General features: G+C 44.0%; 1 protein-coding gene across 1 annotated transcript; it reads right to left on the bottom strand.

The window, feature by feature from the left end:
* Positions 1 to 6,355: 6,355 nt before the first annotated feature.
* Positions 6,356 to 12,661, bottom strand: SINHCAF (SIN3-HDAC complex associated factor; the record flags this gene model as incomplete). The annotated part of the gene is made up of 5 exons (XM_082487690.1): positions 6,356 to 6,770; positions 7,641 to 7,791; positions 9,161 to 9,287; positions 10,273 to 10,372; positions 12,534 to 12,661. The coding sequence occupies 5 exons, from the start codon at positions 12,659 to 12,661 to the stop codon at positions 6,608 to 6,610; spliced, it is 669 nt and encodes a 222-aa protein (XP_082343816.1). The 3' UTR covers positions 6,356 to 6,607.
* Positions 12,662 to 19,951: the final 7,290 nt, after the last annotated feature.

The raw sequence follows: 19,951 nt of genomic DNA, 5'->3' as shown, positions 1-19,951 counted from the left end.
GCCAGCCCTCCTCAGAAATAGGCCCCACATCCAGTACTCCCCCCAAACTCCCCTCATTTTAAGCACACCAAATGGTTATTCTTCACAGGCAAGAGATTACTGAGGCAGGCTAAATGCTTTGCTGAGGCACGCCGATCCAAGCAAAGTAAGAGCTGCCTGTACCTACGTGATGTTCTGCCTCCGTTCCCCCGTTTCTCTTCTTTGGGGTTAGGCACACAGCCTCTCCGGGGTGCACTCACGTGTACTTTTTGGAACGTGGTCAGCAAGGAAGAGCTCCCAGCAGCCAAGCTCAGCTCTCTGCAACTTCCAGCCCCGTCTGCCAGCTGATTTGCCTGGCTGGCTTCAAACCACCACCAGCTGGTCAGAGCCCCAGCAGGAGCCAATTTGTTAGCCAGTTACAAGCCCAGACGCTAGGTTTTCGCAGGTAAAAACATTTTTTTCTGCTTTCTTTATCTGCTAACTCGTCGCTGTGATGGAGAGCGATTAAAGACCCAGCCTCGTGAACTCCTGCCACAGCAGAGAGGAGCACGAGGCGAGGAAAAGGAGGGGGAGGAGGAGGTTTATGCTCATTTTTTGTGGCTCGCGAGCAGAGCTGGCAGGCCGTGTCAGGTGTGGTATGGAGAGCCGAATGCCACCGGGTGGCTTAGCTCTTGCCAGCGCCCGACAAGCACAGGGGCCATGAGGGCAATTAAAAGCCGGGTCGCCTGGGTTGAGTAGGGAACTCCCGCAAGGCGCCCTGGTACCACCCGGGCAAGGGACCGGGCGCGTAGAGCCCGTTACCGGCGCTGCCGGCGGCGGCAGCCCGGCTACACCTCACGGCGGCGGCCCGCCGGCCAACGGCTGAAACCGCCACTTCCCGCCCTCTCACTGAACGCCCCAACGCCCCCCGTACCGGGCGGGGCGGGGCGGGGCGGGGCGGGGCCAGCGCCACCTCGCGGCCGCCGGGAGGGGCCGGGGCGGGCCGCAGCCCCTGATCGGGGGGGAACCGCCGCCGTTCCCGAAGAAGCCATCGTCTGCGAAACCCCGCTGCCCCCTGCCTGGGGCCGGGCTCTACACCGAGGCCCCGACCGCTTGAACCAGCGTCCGCGGTGAAGAGGAGGCCGCAGCCGCGGGTGAGGGACAAGGGCCGAGCGGGAGGAGAACAGCCGTTTTCCGTGCCCAGAGCTGAAGGCTTGGGGCACCTGGGCAGCCTGCCCCTTCCAGTCCGTCTTCTGCTGGGCAGGAAGGTAGGGCAAAGCAGGTGTCACGGGCTCCTTTAGCAACAACCTCTCTCTCAGGTACCTTAGAAAATATCCTCCAAATAACTCTCGCTAATATAACAGAAAAACAAAACTTAAATTCATTACGACAGATGGCATGGAAGGTTAGTGCCGCATTCCCTTCAAATATATTCAGGACTTGGAAGTACACAAGTGTTTTGTGTGGCATTTTTTCTCCCAGAGTGTGTCAGTCCCTCTTCTCTGCAGGCCCGTAACTGTGTAACTTAATGCCTTCCACACCAACAGCGTTCGAAGCCGTTGCAGGTCAATGCAAACATGGACTTTCCAATAGAAATACCAACTGCAACCTGTCCTTCAAAGAGCAAAATAGAGTTTGCTGAAAAGACTAGATTTGCTACATGATGCCTATTGCAACCAAATAGATACCTCAACAGCTTTACAAATAATTTATTATTTGTATTTATATTGTATTTGTATAAATTTATTATTTGTATTTATAATTGTCATAGAATGGTTAGAGTTGGAAGGGACCTTAAAGATCACCTAGTTCCAACCCCTCTGCCATGGGCAGGGACACCTCCCACTAGACCAGGTTACTCAAAGCCCCATCCAACCTGGCATTGAACACATCCAGGGATGGGGCATCCACAACTTTTCTGGGCAGCCTGTTCCAGTGGCTCACAACCCTCATAGTGAAGAATTTCTTCCTAATATCTAATCTAAATCTACCCTTTTTTAGTTTAAAAACGTTACCCCTCATCCTATTGCTACACTCCCCGTTAAATAGTCCCTCCCCATCTTTCCTGTAGGCCACCTTTAGGTACTGGAAGGCTGCTATGAGGTCTCTGTGGAGCCTTCTCTTCTCCAGGCTGAACAACCCCAACTGTCTCAGCCTTTCTTCATAAGAGAGGTGCTTCAGCTCTCTGATCATCTTTGTGGCCCTCTGGACTCTCTCCAACAGGTCCATGTCCTTCTTATGTTGGGGGCCTAGAGCTGGATGCAGTACTCCAGGTGGGGTCTTACGAGAGCGGAGTGGAGGGGCAGAATCACCTCCCTTAACCTGCTGGCCACTCTTCTTTTGATACAGCCCAGGATGCAGTTGGCTTATCCTGCAAAGGAGCATAGGTTTTGGGTTTGTTTACTGTTTATATGAAGGAAGCCAGCAGCATTTCCCTGGTGCCACTGCCAGTGTCTGAAAAAGGGGACCTGGACCTGCACTCCGTTTCCCCCTCGTGGCCAGATTTCCATGGGAAGGAAACAGAAAACAAGAGCCAAAAGGGAGTGCCATCTCTGATGTTGGCCATCACAGGACCAGGACTGCAGAATACATGGCAGACTGCTCTTACCCCTCACCTGGACAGCCTAAAAATGACAGTATGTGCTACAAGAACCATTTAGGTGCTTCCCTTTTTCTTATGTCATATTGAAACTAAATTTTTATATGACTTCAGGAGAGTTCGAACTGTTTGGTCACTGGAGGTGTATGGCACCCAGTCATCTGCTCAGAAAGCAGGTTATAGGGTCAGTGTTGTAGAAGTCACAGAGGAATTTCCACGTTGTACAAATCAGAATAAAATTACTCTTCATGCAGCACCATACAAAAGCAAACAGAATCTGTCATCGCATGCTTCACCAGCAGCACCAGGCAACCCAGATTGGGCTTCGGAAATGGTGGATCTCCAGCAGAATACCTTCTTGTCACATGCCTTGTTTTTCTCATCTTTTGAGTATAATACGATCCCCTGTAAAGCATCTTTATAATGCTTGCACTGGAAGGTATTTTAGCAGATGTCACACTTGTCATGGTGACAGCTGATTCAGGTGAAGCACAGGAGGGCTTTACCCAGGATTTTGCCTCCTGATTTCATTTCATATTGCTCTGAAGATAGCAAGTCCTGCCTCACCAGCTTTCCCACAGGAGCTTCCTCCTCCACAGCTGTAGCCATCCATTAGGTTATCTGCCCCACAAAAAAAAGTCCTCTGTCCATCAACACTGGTGTTCTCAGCACCTGGAGGTTCCCCAGACAGTACCTGTAGTCACCAGCATGCAGCAGCAGTGTAAAAGAGAGAAGGAAAATGAATTCATTATTTGAAAAAGGGTGGAATTTGTAGAGAGTGGGATACGTACTAAGTTTAACTGCTTTAAACCACTTTTTGCTGCACCTGCTTCTCTTCTGTGACTTGACACAGAGCTTTTCATTTTAGGTGAACCGAATCATGTGTAAAGTATGTTTAGACATCTACAGCAGATATTTACGTTATCTCCAAAATAGATGCTCTTGTACTAAAATCATGTGGTCTTGCAGTCTATGCAGAGCTTTCACTGAAATTATTTCTACACGAGTCTCGGGATATCATTGTGCTCAATTTATAAGAAAATAGAGAGCGTATCAGGCAGGAATAAATCAGTGTCTCCACTAAAGTCTGTAATGGTCTCTTGCAAGAAGCCATCATGCTTAAGGTTGCAATGTTTTCCCCATTACCGGGCAATAGCTTCATCTTCTAAACTCAGTTACTCACTGTCATCTCTTGCCAGGGACCTTGCTCCCACCAGTCTGCTGGAGCTTATCCAGCTGACTACGCCCGTCGTGGGAAGAAACATTCCAGGCTCCAGCTTCAGCAGAGGAGTGCTAGTCTCTTCCACTGACTCCACTGGATCTGGAAAGGGATGGTTCCACATGCTGTCAGCACCAACACTTTAACGCTGTTGCTTCAGCTGGCCTTTGCTCAATGCCAGTGAGCTAGACAGAGAGCACGACCCCCCGGGAACATCAAATGTCAGTACCACCCATTCCCAGTAAAGGAATGCTTGACACACACACACAGTGCCAAGGGAAAGCTGTGTGATTCTGCACTGGGACAGCTCTCTGTTATAATACACACCATCTCCTTCCCTTGCTCTGCTCCTCTTTCCAAATTAAATAGGAAGAGAATTACCTCACCACCACCCCCCAAAAAAAGGTCTTCAAGTCTTGTTCAAATAGAAACATGGGTTGCCTAGGCTGCTTCAAACACTAAGTCTAATTAACAGAACAGAGCTGAAATAAACAGAGGGGTTGTTTATTTTCTAAATAAGTCTAAATTTATTCATTATCCTAGTAAAAAAAAGTTTTGATTACAAGTGTCTGAACAGTATAAAAGTACAAAACAGGTTCCATAGATTTCTAATACATTAATACAAAGTGCATGACTACATACAGTTCATTTTGCATTACTACTGGGAATGAAGAGGTGGGAGGGAGTAGGGGAAGCAGTTGGCGGTTGAAATCTAGCAATAAATAAATAAATACAGAAGAGATGATCCATATCAGAGCACATCCTACCACCAGTACTGCAGCCTTAGGTGTACAGAATTACTGATGCTGAAAACACAAATTCAAATGAAAGCAGGTGTCTGCAGAAACAGCTAGGACTCTTGCTCAAGCCCTTATTAGACGTGACCAACCTGGTTAAGCCATTATACAAGCAAATATCCATTATATCTATGGTTGGACTCAATGATCTTAGAGGTCTTTTCCAACCTGAATGATTCTATGATTCTGTTTGGTTGCAGATGAAAGCAAGGTAGGCAGCTTTGTCGTCCCTTCAGAATCTCAGAGAATTTAGGAAAAGCAAAATAAGACCAATGAAAGCTCTAAGCTGTAAGGCTGTGATAAGTCAAAGCCCTGTTTCCCCTGATGTTCTTTCTCTCCAGAGGTTGGCTTACCCAACGGAAGGAGAGGAAAAAGAAAAAAAAAAAAAAGGAAAAAAAAAAAAGCTTTGCGGGTAGAGGCTCCTCTTAAAACCTGCATATCTTTCCCTACCTATATTTTCATTTGCTAACCATTCCATTCCCATTTCAGGAAGTGAGATTACATGGAAATCCAGTCTTAAGCCCTACCCACCACAGTATTATGCCAATGACTCTCAAAAAAAGGAAAGCTTGTAGCAATCCATTGTAGAATATCCCAAAAGAGTAATAGTAAGAAAAATCCCTCCCTCCCCTCAAAAACAGAAACAAACAAAAAAAGCAGAATTCCCAACTTAAACGAGTTAAACCTTCATAAAAGGAACACGAAGCAATTGGGAGCTAAAACTGCAGCACACTCTTCCAGGAAGCTGCTTCCACCCTAAAGGCAAAGTGGAGTTTGAAGGAGCGTCACAACGGTTTGCACACGAGTTTGTCTGTGAATTCATGTAAAAAATACTATCTTTTGATCGTGTATGCAAACAGAGCTGCCTCGATTCAGTACAGCACCATTCTTAACAGAACTTTTGATAATTTGCAGCAAGTCCAGTATTCACAAAAGCATCGATCTGCTGGTCGTTTAAACAAACAAACAAACAAACAAAAAACCCCCAAACCCAAACACAGAGAAGCACTGCTGCAGAAGGGTTCCAAAACAGCAATGGTGAATCCAGACCCCAGGCTGCAATCAGATTACGTCCCTGGACCAGAGCCTGATTTGCTTAGTGAGGGGTTTGGTTCTATGTCAGGTCCAAAACCAGCAGGAAGTCTGGTCTGTGGTCACATTTCAGCTGCTCTGGGCCAACAGATAGCAGTTACTCTGTTTTGGCCATCATCTACACTTGGGCATCAAGATGTTTTCTTGGTCCATCTCTAATCACCAGCCAGTTACTACATGAAGCCCAGGGTGCCCACTGCTGGGTTACAACAAAGTAGCCTCCCATTTTGCTATATTCAATTCTTAGGTAAATCTTCCTCCTCAGCTAAGGAGGAGAGCTCTCCCATGGCTTCTTAGGAGCATTTAATGTTGGGGGCCTTTTCGGGTAACTACCTCTTGTAGTAGAGATGTCTGCAGTTTACCAGTCTGTGTCACATAGGATGGATGAAATATTTGTCTTTGTTACGTCAGTAGTATAGGGTGAAATCTCCACACCTTAAAAAATATATATTTATATAACTAGAGAGGTGACTTATAACATTTCTATGTATTAGTTCATCTTATTGACTCATACATGTCTAAGAATGAAATATTTTCTTGGGGATTTAAGGGAGGTTACCAACCAACTTTAAAAAATGCCTTACACCACTGCTTCTTTCAATACAGAAACATGAACTACATATACTTTAATATACAAAACCCCATCCTCACTTGTGAAGCGAGGTTGGGGGGAAGAGGAGGCGAGGAAGATTAGAGGGATAACCTTGCAGCAGCATTCAGCTTTGCTAAGTGTTCCACAGCATCTTAAATATTATGTACAGTCTTCCTGAAAGGATACAAACTGGCTTCAGAGTTTGTGGAATAGTAGCAGTAAAACCCAAAACAGTTCTAGGGAAAAGTCTTTTGGCAGCATAGCAGGTGTCCAAAGTGAACAGTCACATTTCTAGTATTTTTCCAGAGAATAAGAGGATCTGTATAACCTTCTGTAGCTATCCAAGGAAGTCACCACTCCTCTTGGGTGGAGATTGCTGGAGATTGTGGTCCTTCTTGTTCTGGCTTCTCAGTGGCAGACTTTTTATTGCTACAGCAAGGTTTGAAGAGATGAGTGTCTATGAGGACTTCCCCAAAACGCCCTTTGTAAATAATTCCACAGCAGACTTTTTGCCTGGAAGAAATGGCAGAAAGAGAGACAGATAGTTTGTGTGTTTAGAATATACAGAATTTACAGAAAGGCAAAAAATCATTTTGAGCCAAAACACTATTCTTCTGAGCCTCCAGCTCAGACAATAGGAGGGAAAAGGCTGCTTTCTTAGAGAGAGAAAACAAGTCTGTGTCTAAATCCGCAACATTGCTTTGGGAAAAAAAAAAAAAAAAAGGAAGAAAAAAAAAACTCCAAACCCATGTCTATACAAAACTAAGTCTCCCATTTTGCTTCCCAGAGAAGTTTCAGATATACACAACTATCTGGTCTGAACTAACCTTGACTACAATGCACTTGCAAACACCACTTGAGAGGAGGCAGCAAAGTCACAATTTCAATAAAGCAATTAGCTAAACAAGGGATTACTGTGTCACAACATGCAATAAAAGATAACAAACCCATCAGCTCCCAGAAAATCTTGTGGGTTTCCTCCCACTCGTTTTATTTCTTTTAATGTCTACCATCACAGCTCAATCAAATCAAATGCTATGTTTTGCTGGAAAGCTGAGAGCACTGTTGTACTTGTTAACACATCACGTCTACAAAGCACAGTTCTAAGACAAGACAATGACAGTCTGGAACATTAGCCGTTACTCCCCAAAACATAAAAATATTTTCCAGAAACAGTAGTGGTATTTAGGGAACGGGAGGGAGATAGGGGAAAATGTCTTAAACACATGGCATTTTTTCCCCAAAGGCAGACAGATATTGTATAATACTCTGTGACTTAAATTATATCCTTAAAACAACAAATTCCTGAAGAAGCAGAATCAAGTACTGTGTACGTGAAGAGAACTACTATCTGTACAGAGTGCACGTTCCGTTGCTTTTTACCTTTTCCAATATGTGAGATCTAAAAAGGAGAAAACTGGTGTTCTGCTGGACCCAGCGCTCATCTCTGTGTCAGACCCATCATCAGACTGGTTACTGTAACAGGGCGACTGAGCTGGGGAGGCACTTGAAGTGGTGCTGTGGGCATCGGAATCTGCAGGGGAAAGAATAAATGCAAGAATCAGAACATGCATCCAATGACTTATCCTCTATCCTCCTGACTTATGTCACGTGTGGATTTGGAACGGAGAGACAAACATTTTAATTAACAAGAAAAAACCTAACGATGACAACCCATTGCTCACTTGCCCTTGCCAATTTCTACCTGTCAGCATTTGGGAGACAGACCTTGGAACTGGAGGGGGTCCTTGGACACAAGGGACTGGAAGGTTCAGTATCAGGCTTCAGTTCCTGGCTCTAAAGCTTAGCCTGTGCAGGCCACACTTTGGACAAGATCCTAGTCCCGCTCTGGAATCACTGGAAGATCCTTGAAGTCGATGGGGATCTGTGCTTCAGACCTAGTACTTTGTCTCTCACTTAAATCTCCTCTCTTACCCATTCAGTTAAAGTCTTGCAAAGCTCTTCTCATTAGTGCAATGGGTATAGGTAGTATTGAGCTTTTGCTGGATTGAGACTGAACTACGGATTCAGTGCAGATGCAGCACACCTTAACAGAGGGTCTACTAGCCTACCTTTTAGTTATCATCTTTAGCACCTGCAGTAACACAATAAATAAGGATTAACTCTAGAATGTTGAATGAGAAGATATAAGCTCTCTAGGTCAGGGCCTTTACTGATTCTTTGAGAACTTTTCCTTCAGGCCAGGTAGGATAATTGAAAGAGAGAGAGAACAAGTCAGCAACAGTTAAGAAGCTGGAAAGTTTGCTTTGAAAAAACCTAAACGACCAACATATATTTAGAGCATAACTGACAGATGGCTTTGTTGGAAAGCTATGAATCCAAAACTATTTGAAGAGTCTAAGTGCTAGTGGAAAGAAATCACCAAGAGTGGCAGAGGAAGGTGTAAGGAGACTGTACAGAGGAAACGTGGTAGGAATTTAAAGGGAAAAACATCTAGGCCAACACCTTGTATGGAAGAAAGAGGCTGAGAGCAGTATCAACAGACCAATGCTTCTTGCGAAAAGAGAGATTAAAATGGCAGCAGGGGGAAACCTCTGCCAACTTCAGTTTCAATGAGGGTCTTGCCCAAGAAGTTTCTTCTAGAGACACGTCATTTAAGCGTGGGACGTAAGCTACAATTGCCTGCACTTTCAAGCCAGGCTCCTCACTCCCTCTTGCCACTTCCCCATCTCTGTCTCGCAGCCCACCCTGAACACAAGCTCTTCCTCCTCATTCCACCCTCTCCCCAAGCCCTCAGAGAACGAGAGGCTGTGAAAACAGGGAGGGCCCAAATGTGTGAATGCACAATTGAATCTAGATGGTGATTCAGCTTGGCCTGTTAACAGTAAACTGTGTTAGGGGAAGCCAAAGGTTATTGCCAAAATCTCTCTGGATCCACTTACTGTGCCGCTTGAATTCCTTTTGCAGTTTGCTGATTTGATTGCTCTTTATTCTGCTTCCAGACAGAGTTTTCATTTTCTTTGGTTTCAATGTTGTTTTAAGACTGGGTCCAGCCCTAGCATCTACTACCTAGAACACAGAAAATGCATGCATAATACTTCTGCACCATGCCCAGATAACGTCCTTGTCAAGGTACCCATACTGACTTAGCTGAAGGTGTTCAAACCCAATTTAGTTAAACCAAAGCAGCTCTATGCACTGACACTCCTACGTTTCACTTAAATCTGGTTTGTAAGTCGCTGAGTCTGTAGGAAAAGGCAGCAAACTAGTTTAGAAAGCACATTCAGTTCAACTTTTGCCTTCTTCCTATTTTTGACAAATTCAGTTTAGTAGACAACAGTTGTTTAAGCCAATACAGGTTCAATTAAGAGTGTCTGCCAAGCATTTACCCTGGAGTTTTTTTAAAAATCATCAATTTAACTTCTGAATAAAGCTTGTGGTAGTAGCAACCATAGTTCTGGCTCCCATTACCATCAGGGCTTCCTGAATAAAGATTATAACATGCACAAAGAATCCTGATCATCTTCCCAGCCCTAGGCCCAAACTGAATTAGATATATTCAAAACAGAATATATGAGTGGGAATAGCTGCGAGATATTAGTCATTATAATTGTCTGGCTAAACGACATTGATTTATGTGTTGCTCAAGCAAGTCACCTTGCTTGTTCAAACTATTAAAAAAAAACCCCAAACTAAACCCTAAAAAAAGAGAGCGACCAATTTTGGACAGAGGCCAAATTTGAAATGTTTTGAGTGTCATAAGAGACTTTTGGACAAAGTTATGAGCTTGTGAAAACAAGGAATTACAAGGTAAGTTAGTCTGCGACTCCATCCCGGGCTTGCATAATCACCACTTGCACGTAAGCCAAACAAAGACAGATAAGAGCCATGTAACAGGAAATACTCCAGGAAGGACTTAAGAGATGCTGAGGGTGGGAAGGGAGAGCGTGGGGGAAATAGCAAACCCCAAACTCTCACCAGCACCTCCCCTCTCCTCTCTAACTAAGGCAGAGACAAGTTAGTTTTGGGGTGGAGGAGAAATAAAATTACTAACGTGGTTCCAGTTTTTTTTGGATCCTGCTGGCAATTTTTTCCATCTTTTCACCAAAAGGACACAGGCATTGCAAATATCTCCTGAGCGGGCCTCATGGAGCCTGGTAAAAAAAAAAATAATGCAAAAATCACTTGACAACAGTTAATAAAGGCACCTGCTCATTTGATAACATCAAGAAGCACAACTGATGGAAAAGAAGGGTTCTCAAGTTCTGTTTTTCAGGCATTACAATTCATGCGGGGTGCTAAAACATTGCCATTTAAAGACCAGGTCTCACTTTCAGAAAGCACTCTTCCATGTAGAAATAAAAGGTGTTGTAATCTGCCTGTAGAGGGGCACTAAAAACAACAGTCCCATCACCTTCAGTTGGTATTGTTTTTTTTTTAAAAAAAAAACAAACCAAAACCAAAAACCCCAAACAAATAAACAAACAAACAACAAAACAAACAACAAAACAAACAAAAAAAACCCCAAACAAAATCAACATACAGTTCCAGTGGGTTGGCTGGTTTGATTGGAAAGGGAGGCAGGAGAAATAATGATATTCCTTATTCCTTGAATGTACATTTGGGAACAGATCTCAGAGATCTGACAAAAGCTTATTCAGCTCTTAACTTTGTCACAGAGCTTCAAGAATGAGTAACAAATACCACCTAACACACTCCCGCATAAGCGTAGGATAAGGTTTCAGAAACAGCATTCACTGGAATGACACCAATACTCGCTCCCTTTAACGAGCTTTCTTCAGAAATCATCTCTACTGCTAATCCACGCTAAAAGAAATATAAAGGGGATACACTGTAGAATTTTTTTAGCTATTTAAATGGGAAGACTTTGAAGCATTTATAGATGAACGAAGCAGGCTCAGATAAGCCATTATTTGCTCAGTGTTAAGACTGCATTTTTACCTTGGCAAACATATTTCAGATAGCACAAGACCAAAGGCCCTGGTATACTGGAAACTTCTTTGCTATAGTTAACAAAATAAAATAAATCCAAGGGGCCTTCACACAGTCTTTCCACTGCCAAGGACAGTAGCCAAGAAATATGACAAGCAAAATTGTCAGCACCATATTTATGTATAAAAATCCATGGTAAATACAAAGCACTATAAAGCTTTGTTTTTGTCCTTTCAATATTTGAAAGGAGTGCTTCTGGAAAAAGGGGAGGGGAGGGAAATATTTCTAAAGATGGCAAAGGTTTACACATATGATGTTAAGCACTTCTTGAGACAAGAGCAGCAATACTGATATGTATATATAGTTTTTAATATGATGCATGAAATTTTTACTCAGAACTAAGGTTTTGACGAGAGGTAATCCAACAAGACTGGAAAGAAAGAGCAGAAAATATCTATTGACAACAGACTTTTCCCCAGGGGAAATAGTTCCATGAAACACTACAGCATAAACAGGAGAAATCCTTATTATTTTTAATTTTTTTTTTCTGAGGCAAACAAAGTAAAAAACAATTACAATCTATCACAGACGAATTTGCTTTGCTGACAATTCAGGGACACAAATTTAGACAGAATTTCAAAGTTCTTAGGAAGTATTTCAAAAAAGTTAAAAGGTCACAGCAGTTGGTACAAGAAATCACTGGTACTTATAGTTTTGCCTACCAATGCTTTCAAGTAACATTACGTGCAACATTACCTAACTGGAAAGCTAATTACTTGATGCTCGCTTTCCATCAGAATGGGTTTCCAATGAGAAGTTTTAATAACATCTTGATATGTCCTATTTGAACAAAGGCACCCATACCCGAAACAAGGTACTCTGCATAAACCCTGCTGGATCTGCTAAATATTTACCGATCAAGTTTTGTCTAACATCCTTGAATCTTGAGAGCCACAGAAAACCTCCATGGACCTGTGCCGTTTACCATCTTGTGTGGGAATTTACACTTTCTAAGGAACATGTGCAAAATGCACAGTCTGAGGGGGGCCTAAATCCCCACACGTGCTGTGAGGTGGGAGAGGCACGAGCCTGACCCTTCACTGCTATGAACTACAGCAGCCCTCCGTCGGCAGCAACAGCGGATCGACAACCAAATGGTACTGTACACAGCAGCAGAGGATCCAACCCCTCCCGGCCTGGCCAGGAAAACTGTGAGGAAGCTGAAGCCAGCCTTCCCCCACCACCCACCTCTGCTAACCTAATGTTTCAGTCTCTCAGAGCAAGAGGGACAGCGTGTCAGGTTCGTGGCTTGGAGAGCAACACCATGACTGACCATGACATTGACTAAAGAAAGAATCTTACCCAAAACAATTCTGGAAATCCTTTTCATAACGTTTGCTGTCAGTGAAACGAGAACTGGAAGACTTAGCTCTGCAAATACAGCAGCCCTCTATACTCCGATACATCTTCGGTTTGTGAAAGCCAAACATTTTTTCCTCCCAGCTGCGTAGCCTGTGAAAACAAACAGGAACTGGTGTCACTTATCGCTGTTAGATACTGAAAGAAAAACCTGGGCAATTTGCTGGGCAAACCAAAAGTAAATTATAATTCACGATGGGAAACTGTTAGATTAGGCTGTAGCTCTATCCTGCGTTGCCCTTGAAGAGCAGATGCACCTAGAATACACTTTCTTATTAAAAAAAAAAAAAAATTAACAACAGCTGGAATGTTAAGCAACACCCAGCAGGACTCAGGACAAACTCATTTACTGCATAAGTCTACTCTAAGGGCACATCTACAACAGCACAACCCAGAGGTGTGAACGCAGCTGACTGGGCTAATGGAAGCCCTACGATTGTGGCAACACAGGCTGCAGGACGGGCTGTGTGAACCGGCCCCAGCCCCTGGGTGAGGAGTTGGCAGCTGAACCCTGGGTCACTGGAACTACCTCCCTCATCATCATCACCAGCCTTCCTTGGAAACATCCCTGCCAAACTTTGTTGAAAGCGAGGAGGAGTCATTTTAAACGAGCTGCAGTCATACCTCTAGGCTGTAGGGCAGACATACCTGAAAAGCCGCTCTAAAAACAGCGGTGTGGAGTCCCACCCAGCCCTCAGTGGCCCTGTCTGCACCACGGGACCCAGCAGCACTTCTTGATTCTCAGGCCTGGGTGAGCATCCCAGCCTCATCCCAGCTCCGCGTCAGCACCGGCTCGATTCTCACCCTCCCTGCCCTGCTTTCCATGGGAAGGAAAACCTAGCTAGAAAAGGGCTCGGGGAGCAGGACCCTGGGGCGCATTTCAGCATGTGCCTACCACACATCCCAGCCACCACCAATGACGCTGGAGCGACGCTGGAGCAAAAGGTACCTACTCCATTTACAGGGAAGTTGTTTCTTCTCAACCACCAGCTCTGCAAACTCAGCGCTGGCTCAGAAAGCCAAAAGCCACGCTGCTCCTAGCGGTCTGCCTACCCTTTTCAGTACACCTGGGCTGGGATTTGCTATCAGAGCGGGTAACATACAGTGGAGGTGTTTTCCATGCAGAAATTTTTAAGGTTAGTTACAAGTGGATTTACTGCAGTCACCAAGACAAAGACCCCTTCAACCTATGATGTCCCCATCACCAAATCAGTTCTCCCCAGGCCCCGATTACTCCCCATTGCAGATTCCTGTTCGGCACAGTCTGACATGGCATGAGAAGCTGTCAGAGCAAACAGCTCTCACAGCACTTCAAAAAAACCCAACAAACCAAACCAACAACTGAGCAAAGCTGGTGCTTTCCTGGCGCTGGGCCTGGACACACAGCAAGTCCTCACAGGCCATGCAGCATCTGTCTCATAACACAGGCAGGGACCATTCCAAGATGTTCTCTTTTAAACAGACCGCGGTGCAAGGTTTGCTTCAACCACCCACTGCAGGGAGCCAGCGGCCACCTCTGCTGCTTATTACACATTAACTGCTCAGACAGGGGACGGGTCACCAGCTGCAGGAAGCTTCACGGGAATAGGTTCCCACTGCTGAGAACTTCTGCTTTTACAACATTAAAATTAGATGGAGCCACGCAAATAACACAAGATTTCCCTCTCTTCCCTCAACAAAAGGCCAAGTCGTTATATTCTTGTAGAAGCCAACAGAAAACTACCTCTCCTCCCCACAACTACTGCTGAAAGACCCAATAGCTCAGGCAGGACTTTCGAGAGAGCAGCATCTCCATCACTTGTGGGCAAGTCTGGTGAGAGGGAACTCCCAGTCACTTCTCAGTCCCAGGGACTGCCAAGTCTCAGCAACCCAGCTTGGGTTACTGGAGAATGTATGTGGCATAGGGATCTGTCCCCAAATCTTCCACCTGCAGGAATGTAAGGGACGCAATTCTAATATACTCCAGAGGGACAGAGAAAAAAAAAACAAACAGAAATCTTCAGTCTACAGCGCCAAGACTTGCCGCATCATTACAGCAATAAAATAATGGGAAAAGCAGGTTCAGGTGAGGTCAAAAATATACTTCCACAAAATGACCATACCTAACATCATGCTTACCTTACTGACGGACAGAGATTGCATGTGGTAGAAGATGATCTCATATGTTTTTGCAGGACCACAGCAAAAGCCAGTGAACTACCCAAGCCTAGTCACTAGTCTTCCACACTGAGGTAAAAATACGTTTCCCCCACCCCAGAGGGGAAGATCAGAGCATGGCAGCACCGCAAAATAATGCACAAGGTTCCCAGACTCCTGAGAACAACAGAAAAGCAACACTTGTATCTGTTGGTTTATACTCTTACAGAAAATCCATTATGAAACCCATATCCAGTTGAAAGTGTACATGTTTACATTTCAGTCTAGCACACTGTAATACAAAATCACTTGGTGCCCACTGAGGTTGTGTCTCCCTGCTATTACTACGGCACAAACATGTAGAAAGCTCACAAGTCCACTCTCCAAAAAGCTTGTCTTGACCAAACCCTTTGCAGAGCCTGTTAAAGGCAAGAGACTCCCACAAGCTGAATGCCAAGGAGATCCTCCGGGCTTAGGAGAGAGATGGTGGGGATTGGTCTTTTCTTCCCTCCTGTCCCAACCCATGCTGTTTGCCACAGGCTTGAAGCGCTGTATTCCTTTCTTCTCATGCACATTCGCAGCACAAGGAGCTCACCTATAACTAGGTTCTTCCAAGGATGACTTGTGCAAATATACAGCAAAGTCACTCCAAATGCTGCCAGGCTTCTTAGGACATTCACTGCTCCCTCTATTAGCACAGCATTGGCCTGGAGGCCAGGAGCAGCTGTAGTCAGTAAAATAAGGTATCCAACTAGTGACCTGCTGAACGGGCTTGTTGAGGGATGGTGGCTTGTTGAGGGATGGTTAAGACTCAAAACTGCTCCCTGCTTCTGCTTGGATATGTTTTCAGGGACATGTAGCAAATGAATGCACAGCCAAATCAGGTTAGTACCCCTGGACTGTCAAGACAAATAAACAACAGAGTATCTAGGCAAACACTTGGATTTTGTTTCTTAGCATCTGATGGGCTTCTTCAAGAGACAGTCTCTTGAGGACACTACGTTTAACAAGCCACTGGAGATCCAACAGCATATTCACCTGGGAATTTTCAACTACCAAACAGCAATTTTAGATTTTGTTTGACTACCACAATGTTAACTCCGTGGTCTGGTGCTTTTCTTTAGAAGGTCAAAGCCTAATCGCAGACTCAAGGTTCATTGGTACTGCAAAGTTTAAGCAGCAGGAACATCTTGACTGTTACAGCTCAAGACACAGAACTGATATCAACAACATTATTTACTTTCTAACCCATTTTCTTCCAGAAATCCAGATGCTGATGAGATGATCTCTGTCAACAGATGGTATTTATCCTACAGTAGAACAAGATGCATGTTTTACAATTAATGTTGACTGGCATCAGACACATATATTCTGAAAATATTTTGTTTTGCATCGTTGCTGCCATTCTCACAGGAGCAGCCGTTCAACAACATCTTTCAATAGAAGGGAAACTAGTGCCATCTGTTTCCCACTTGATGAATGGTCAGCAACGGTATTACCATATATCATGCTTGAATGGGGAAAAGCTAGTAGCAAAACCGCAAGTAAAACAGATTTCTCTGACAACTGCGTTGAAGCGCAGTTATAAATGGAAGGCGTCAGTCTAGTTACACATGTAATCCTAAACAGTTGCCATTTGACCATTATACACTAAATATTCGGTCAGCTGGAGAGTTTAATAGCTAATGGGAAGCATTTGAGTCTAGAAGTACTTATCAGCACTGCTAAACTTAAAGCTCTCCGTCTCAGCTTCCATTCCAAACCATAACTGTGTGTCTAGCGCTGGAGTTGACACTACATTTCTATAGCCTTAAGTGTACTTAGAAGTACACATGACTGTGCCCTTTAAAAGGTTTAACTTGAAAGCTTTGCAATTTAGATCTCAAATTGGAACCAGAGAGTTAGGCTGCCAGCTACTCTAACACCTGAATCTTAGCTGTGGAAGTTTAACCATGTGAAATTTGGGACAGATAAAAAGATGGCAAGTAGGAATGAAGTAACTTCCATAGAAGTTAAAATGCATTACACAAGATAATCTTGCCAAATTTAAGCATGTTATTAAAATATGACATCTTTTAAATCAGCAGTTGCACAGAAGCAAAAGGGACAGCTCACCAGCAAAGAATTAGAAATCCTCTTGGACCGTATTTGTCATTCTGCAGAAACGGAGATTTACCGGCACTAGTAGGGGAGCAGTATTCCCCCACATCAGGGGAAAAGTGATCCTCCTCTTCCCTGATCTCCCTGCAAACGGATAATGTGCTATTCCCCCAAGCTCTGCTTTAAACAACTGCATTAGCAACTTGAATGGACTCAGAAAAGACTGCAGGAAAAAGCTCTCTCCATCCCTCTGCCCTCTCACTTCTGGAAAAGCAGAATCAAAAATAGAGCCTTGTCTTGCAGGAAAATTTGAAGTCAAGCACAGAACAGTAAAGTAGGTGGGAAATAAAACAAAAACAACCCACAACCTGCTTATTACATTTGTGAAAGGCTGGTAAAAAGCAGCATGCATCATACATGTGTGAAAATGGTTTTGTGCTTTTGTTACCTGTCAGGACTAGAATTTGGTGCTTAGTTTTCTTCGCAAAACTTAATTTGATGATCTAAATTAAAAGGAGGTATTGCTTCAGAAGCTCATTAAGTTTTCAAGTTAGGGAAGAACTTCTGAACTCTTTTAGATTTCAAAATAAGAGAAGCCGAGCCACTTTCATTTGCTTTTCCAGATTCCTTCTGCATTCTTTCTGATCACCCAAGAAGAATGAAAACCCTTTATAAGAGAAAGGAAGGAATTCCTAGAAGGCAGGCATGTCTCCCTTTGTAACACAATTATCAGACCAGTCGGAAGGAACATGCTCACCTGCTTCTTGCAAAGCTGAGAAACATTCCCTGGGGTTATGGAAGAGCAGAGGGATGCCAGTCCAACTACTCAATACTTTCCCTTCCTTCCCATCTCCTCGCTCTGACCCTGGATCATCCAACCCTTTGTGGAACCCAAAACTGCCAGTACATTGTCAGAGAGAAGGAGAACCCCTGCAAATAATTTGATTTCCCCTTCTGTATAGAAAACAGCCTTGGCGCAGCCTCTCTGAAGTTGGGCTACAGAAAAATACAAACTAGCCTGCATACGTTGATGCAGCTGGTTCCTGTCAGTAAAAATCACACAATGCTCATCCCTACAGCATTTCATTGGAACTAAGAAACATAGCCAGAATAGTACTTTTTTTTTTCTTTTAAAATAAAAGAAACAGATGCCTTAATATACAAAGAATATACGTGCTCTGGCTTTTACATCGGCAAGTGCATACACCCAGGCACATGTACACACACGAAAAATGCTTCCAGAGCTGTCTACGGCGCCAGAAGCAGAGTTGCTTGTCTTGCTAATAAATTCTTGGGCCTGTCCTTCTGCTGAAATAAACTGCAATACCTCTACTGAAAATCAACTGTAGGACAGAGAATTGTACATCAACAGAGGAGCTGATCTATATCAGAGACTCAATGTAAACATACCTCCCCCCTGAGTTTACATGCTGCAAAAAGAAACTTTGGAATAGAAGTTGAAATCAGACCCCAGAAAACCATATTTTAACATGCCCAAAGCCAGAATGCTCCAAGGAAGTCAGAGACCAGGCTAACTGGAGTCATCCAAAAATGCAACTTCAATATTTGCAAAAACTTTTTTTTACACTGTCATCTGTCCTTATAGCTCAAAACAGAGTGACTAATTTCCAACTAGAATCTTAGAATTATGCATACCGTACACTCTGCTGGCCCCCTATATCCTCAGATTTTCCTTCCACTTCCCTTCCTCTCTCCACCCAAAACAACTATACTTGGAGAAAAGCTGTATTTGGCCACTACAGCCCAAGCACATCTGAACAAAACAGCATCCTGTGGAGTTTTCACTTGATGAGCTGTGCGAAACCAGTAAAAGGTCAAAACCACATCTTCAGGAATCTTTCCTCTGCCAAAATAAGTAACTCACTCTTTTGCTGGTAGTTGTCCGCAGCTCCCGTTGTGCATGCAGTGCTGCAGTGAAGTCCTAGCATGCCAGATGCAGCTGGCAGCAAATACCAAGCACATATCAAAAATCAAACTGAACATATCTTTCCCGTGTTTGAGCCTCCACAGCATCCAAGCTGGGTCACAAGCTGTTCTGAGTCAAGTTTTCAGAAGCAGTCAAGTCACAAAGGTGCCTACTTACCTGCTGATCTTCAGTGGGAAAGAAGTACCTAACCTATTTAGACAAGCAAAGTGAAAGGCTACACCACTTGGGTGTTCCTCTAAACTGCCATGCGGTTAGTGCTCCAGAAGGGATAGGCGAAAGCATGAAAACAGTAATCAGTTAAGATTTGCATAAGAGGAAAACAAAAAAACCCAAACCCATCCCACTTGCAGATATTCCATCCTGAAAGCAGACTTCCCCCCCCGAAACTCGTATTGCATAACTAACACCACGCTCAGCCTGATGAGGAGCCCTGCAAGGAAAACTTGGGATGTTCTCAAGCAAGCACTGGAGTTCAGTCTGCGATGCTTATCTGAGTACAGTCACTGCAGCTGTTATGATGCTGTTTTTAACCACCTGCTACTGAAAAAGCATCACAGACACATAAGATCAAGGGACATTGAACAGTTTTGGTTTGCTGGGTTTTGTTTTTTTTTGTTGTTGTTGCTGGGTTTTTTTGTTGTTTTTTTTTTTTTTTAAAGAGGGTAACATACCTGATGGGGACTTGAACAGAAGCAGTAGTAACTATTTGGCAGAATACCTGAAGTGACTTCATTAAAAAGGATACATTTCCATGTCCTTAAGTAATATTAATGGTCATTTCACTTGGACTTTGGACTGAGCACGTTGTACAGAAATGCAAAGGCTTGAGTCATGAAATGGAGTCCCGCCCATGCATTCTGCTTAACCGCTCGGTTTTCAAGCCCCAGCTCACTCGCTGCTGCTTTCTGTTAAAAAGCAAGTGCTACAAGGGGTGCAAGTCTGAAGGACAAGTTGGCTGTCAAGTTGGACTATATGTGTCGTTCATCTTGTTATGAAAGAGGTATGAAGCATCAGGTGTTAAGAATCAATGCAAAGCAGAGAGTTTGGTGACACAGAAAGAAAGAGCTGTTCAGCAAAAGACAACAAACTGTCAGTTTTAATGTTGTTTATTTTTAACCTGTGCGAATTTATCATTCTTTTAACATCCTGTTCCACTAAGAAGTCAGTGATTTTTTTC

This window comes from Vanellus vanellus, assembly GCF_965231255.1.
Source record: "Vanellus vanellus genome assembly, chromosome: 1".
Lineage (NCBI taxonomy): Eukaryota > Metazoa > Chordata > Aves > Charadriiformes > Charadriidae > Vanellus > Vanellus vanellus.
This window is presented reverse-complemented; position numbering and strand designations above follow the sequence as displayed.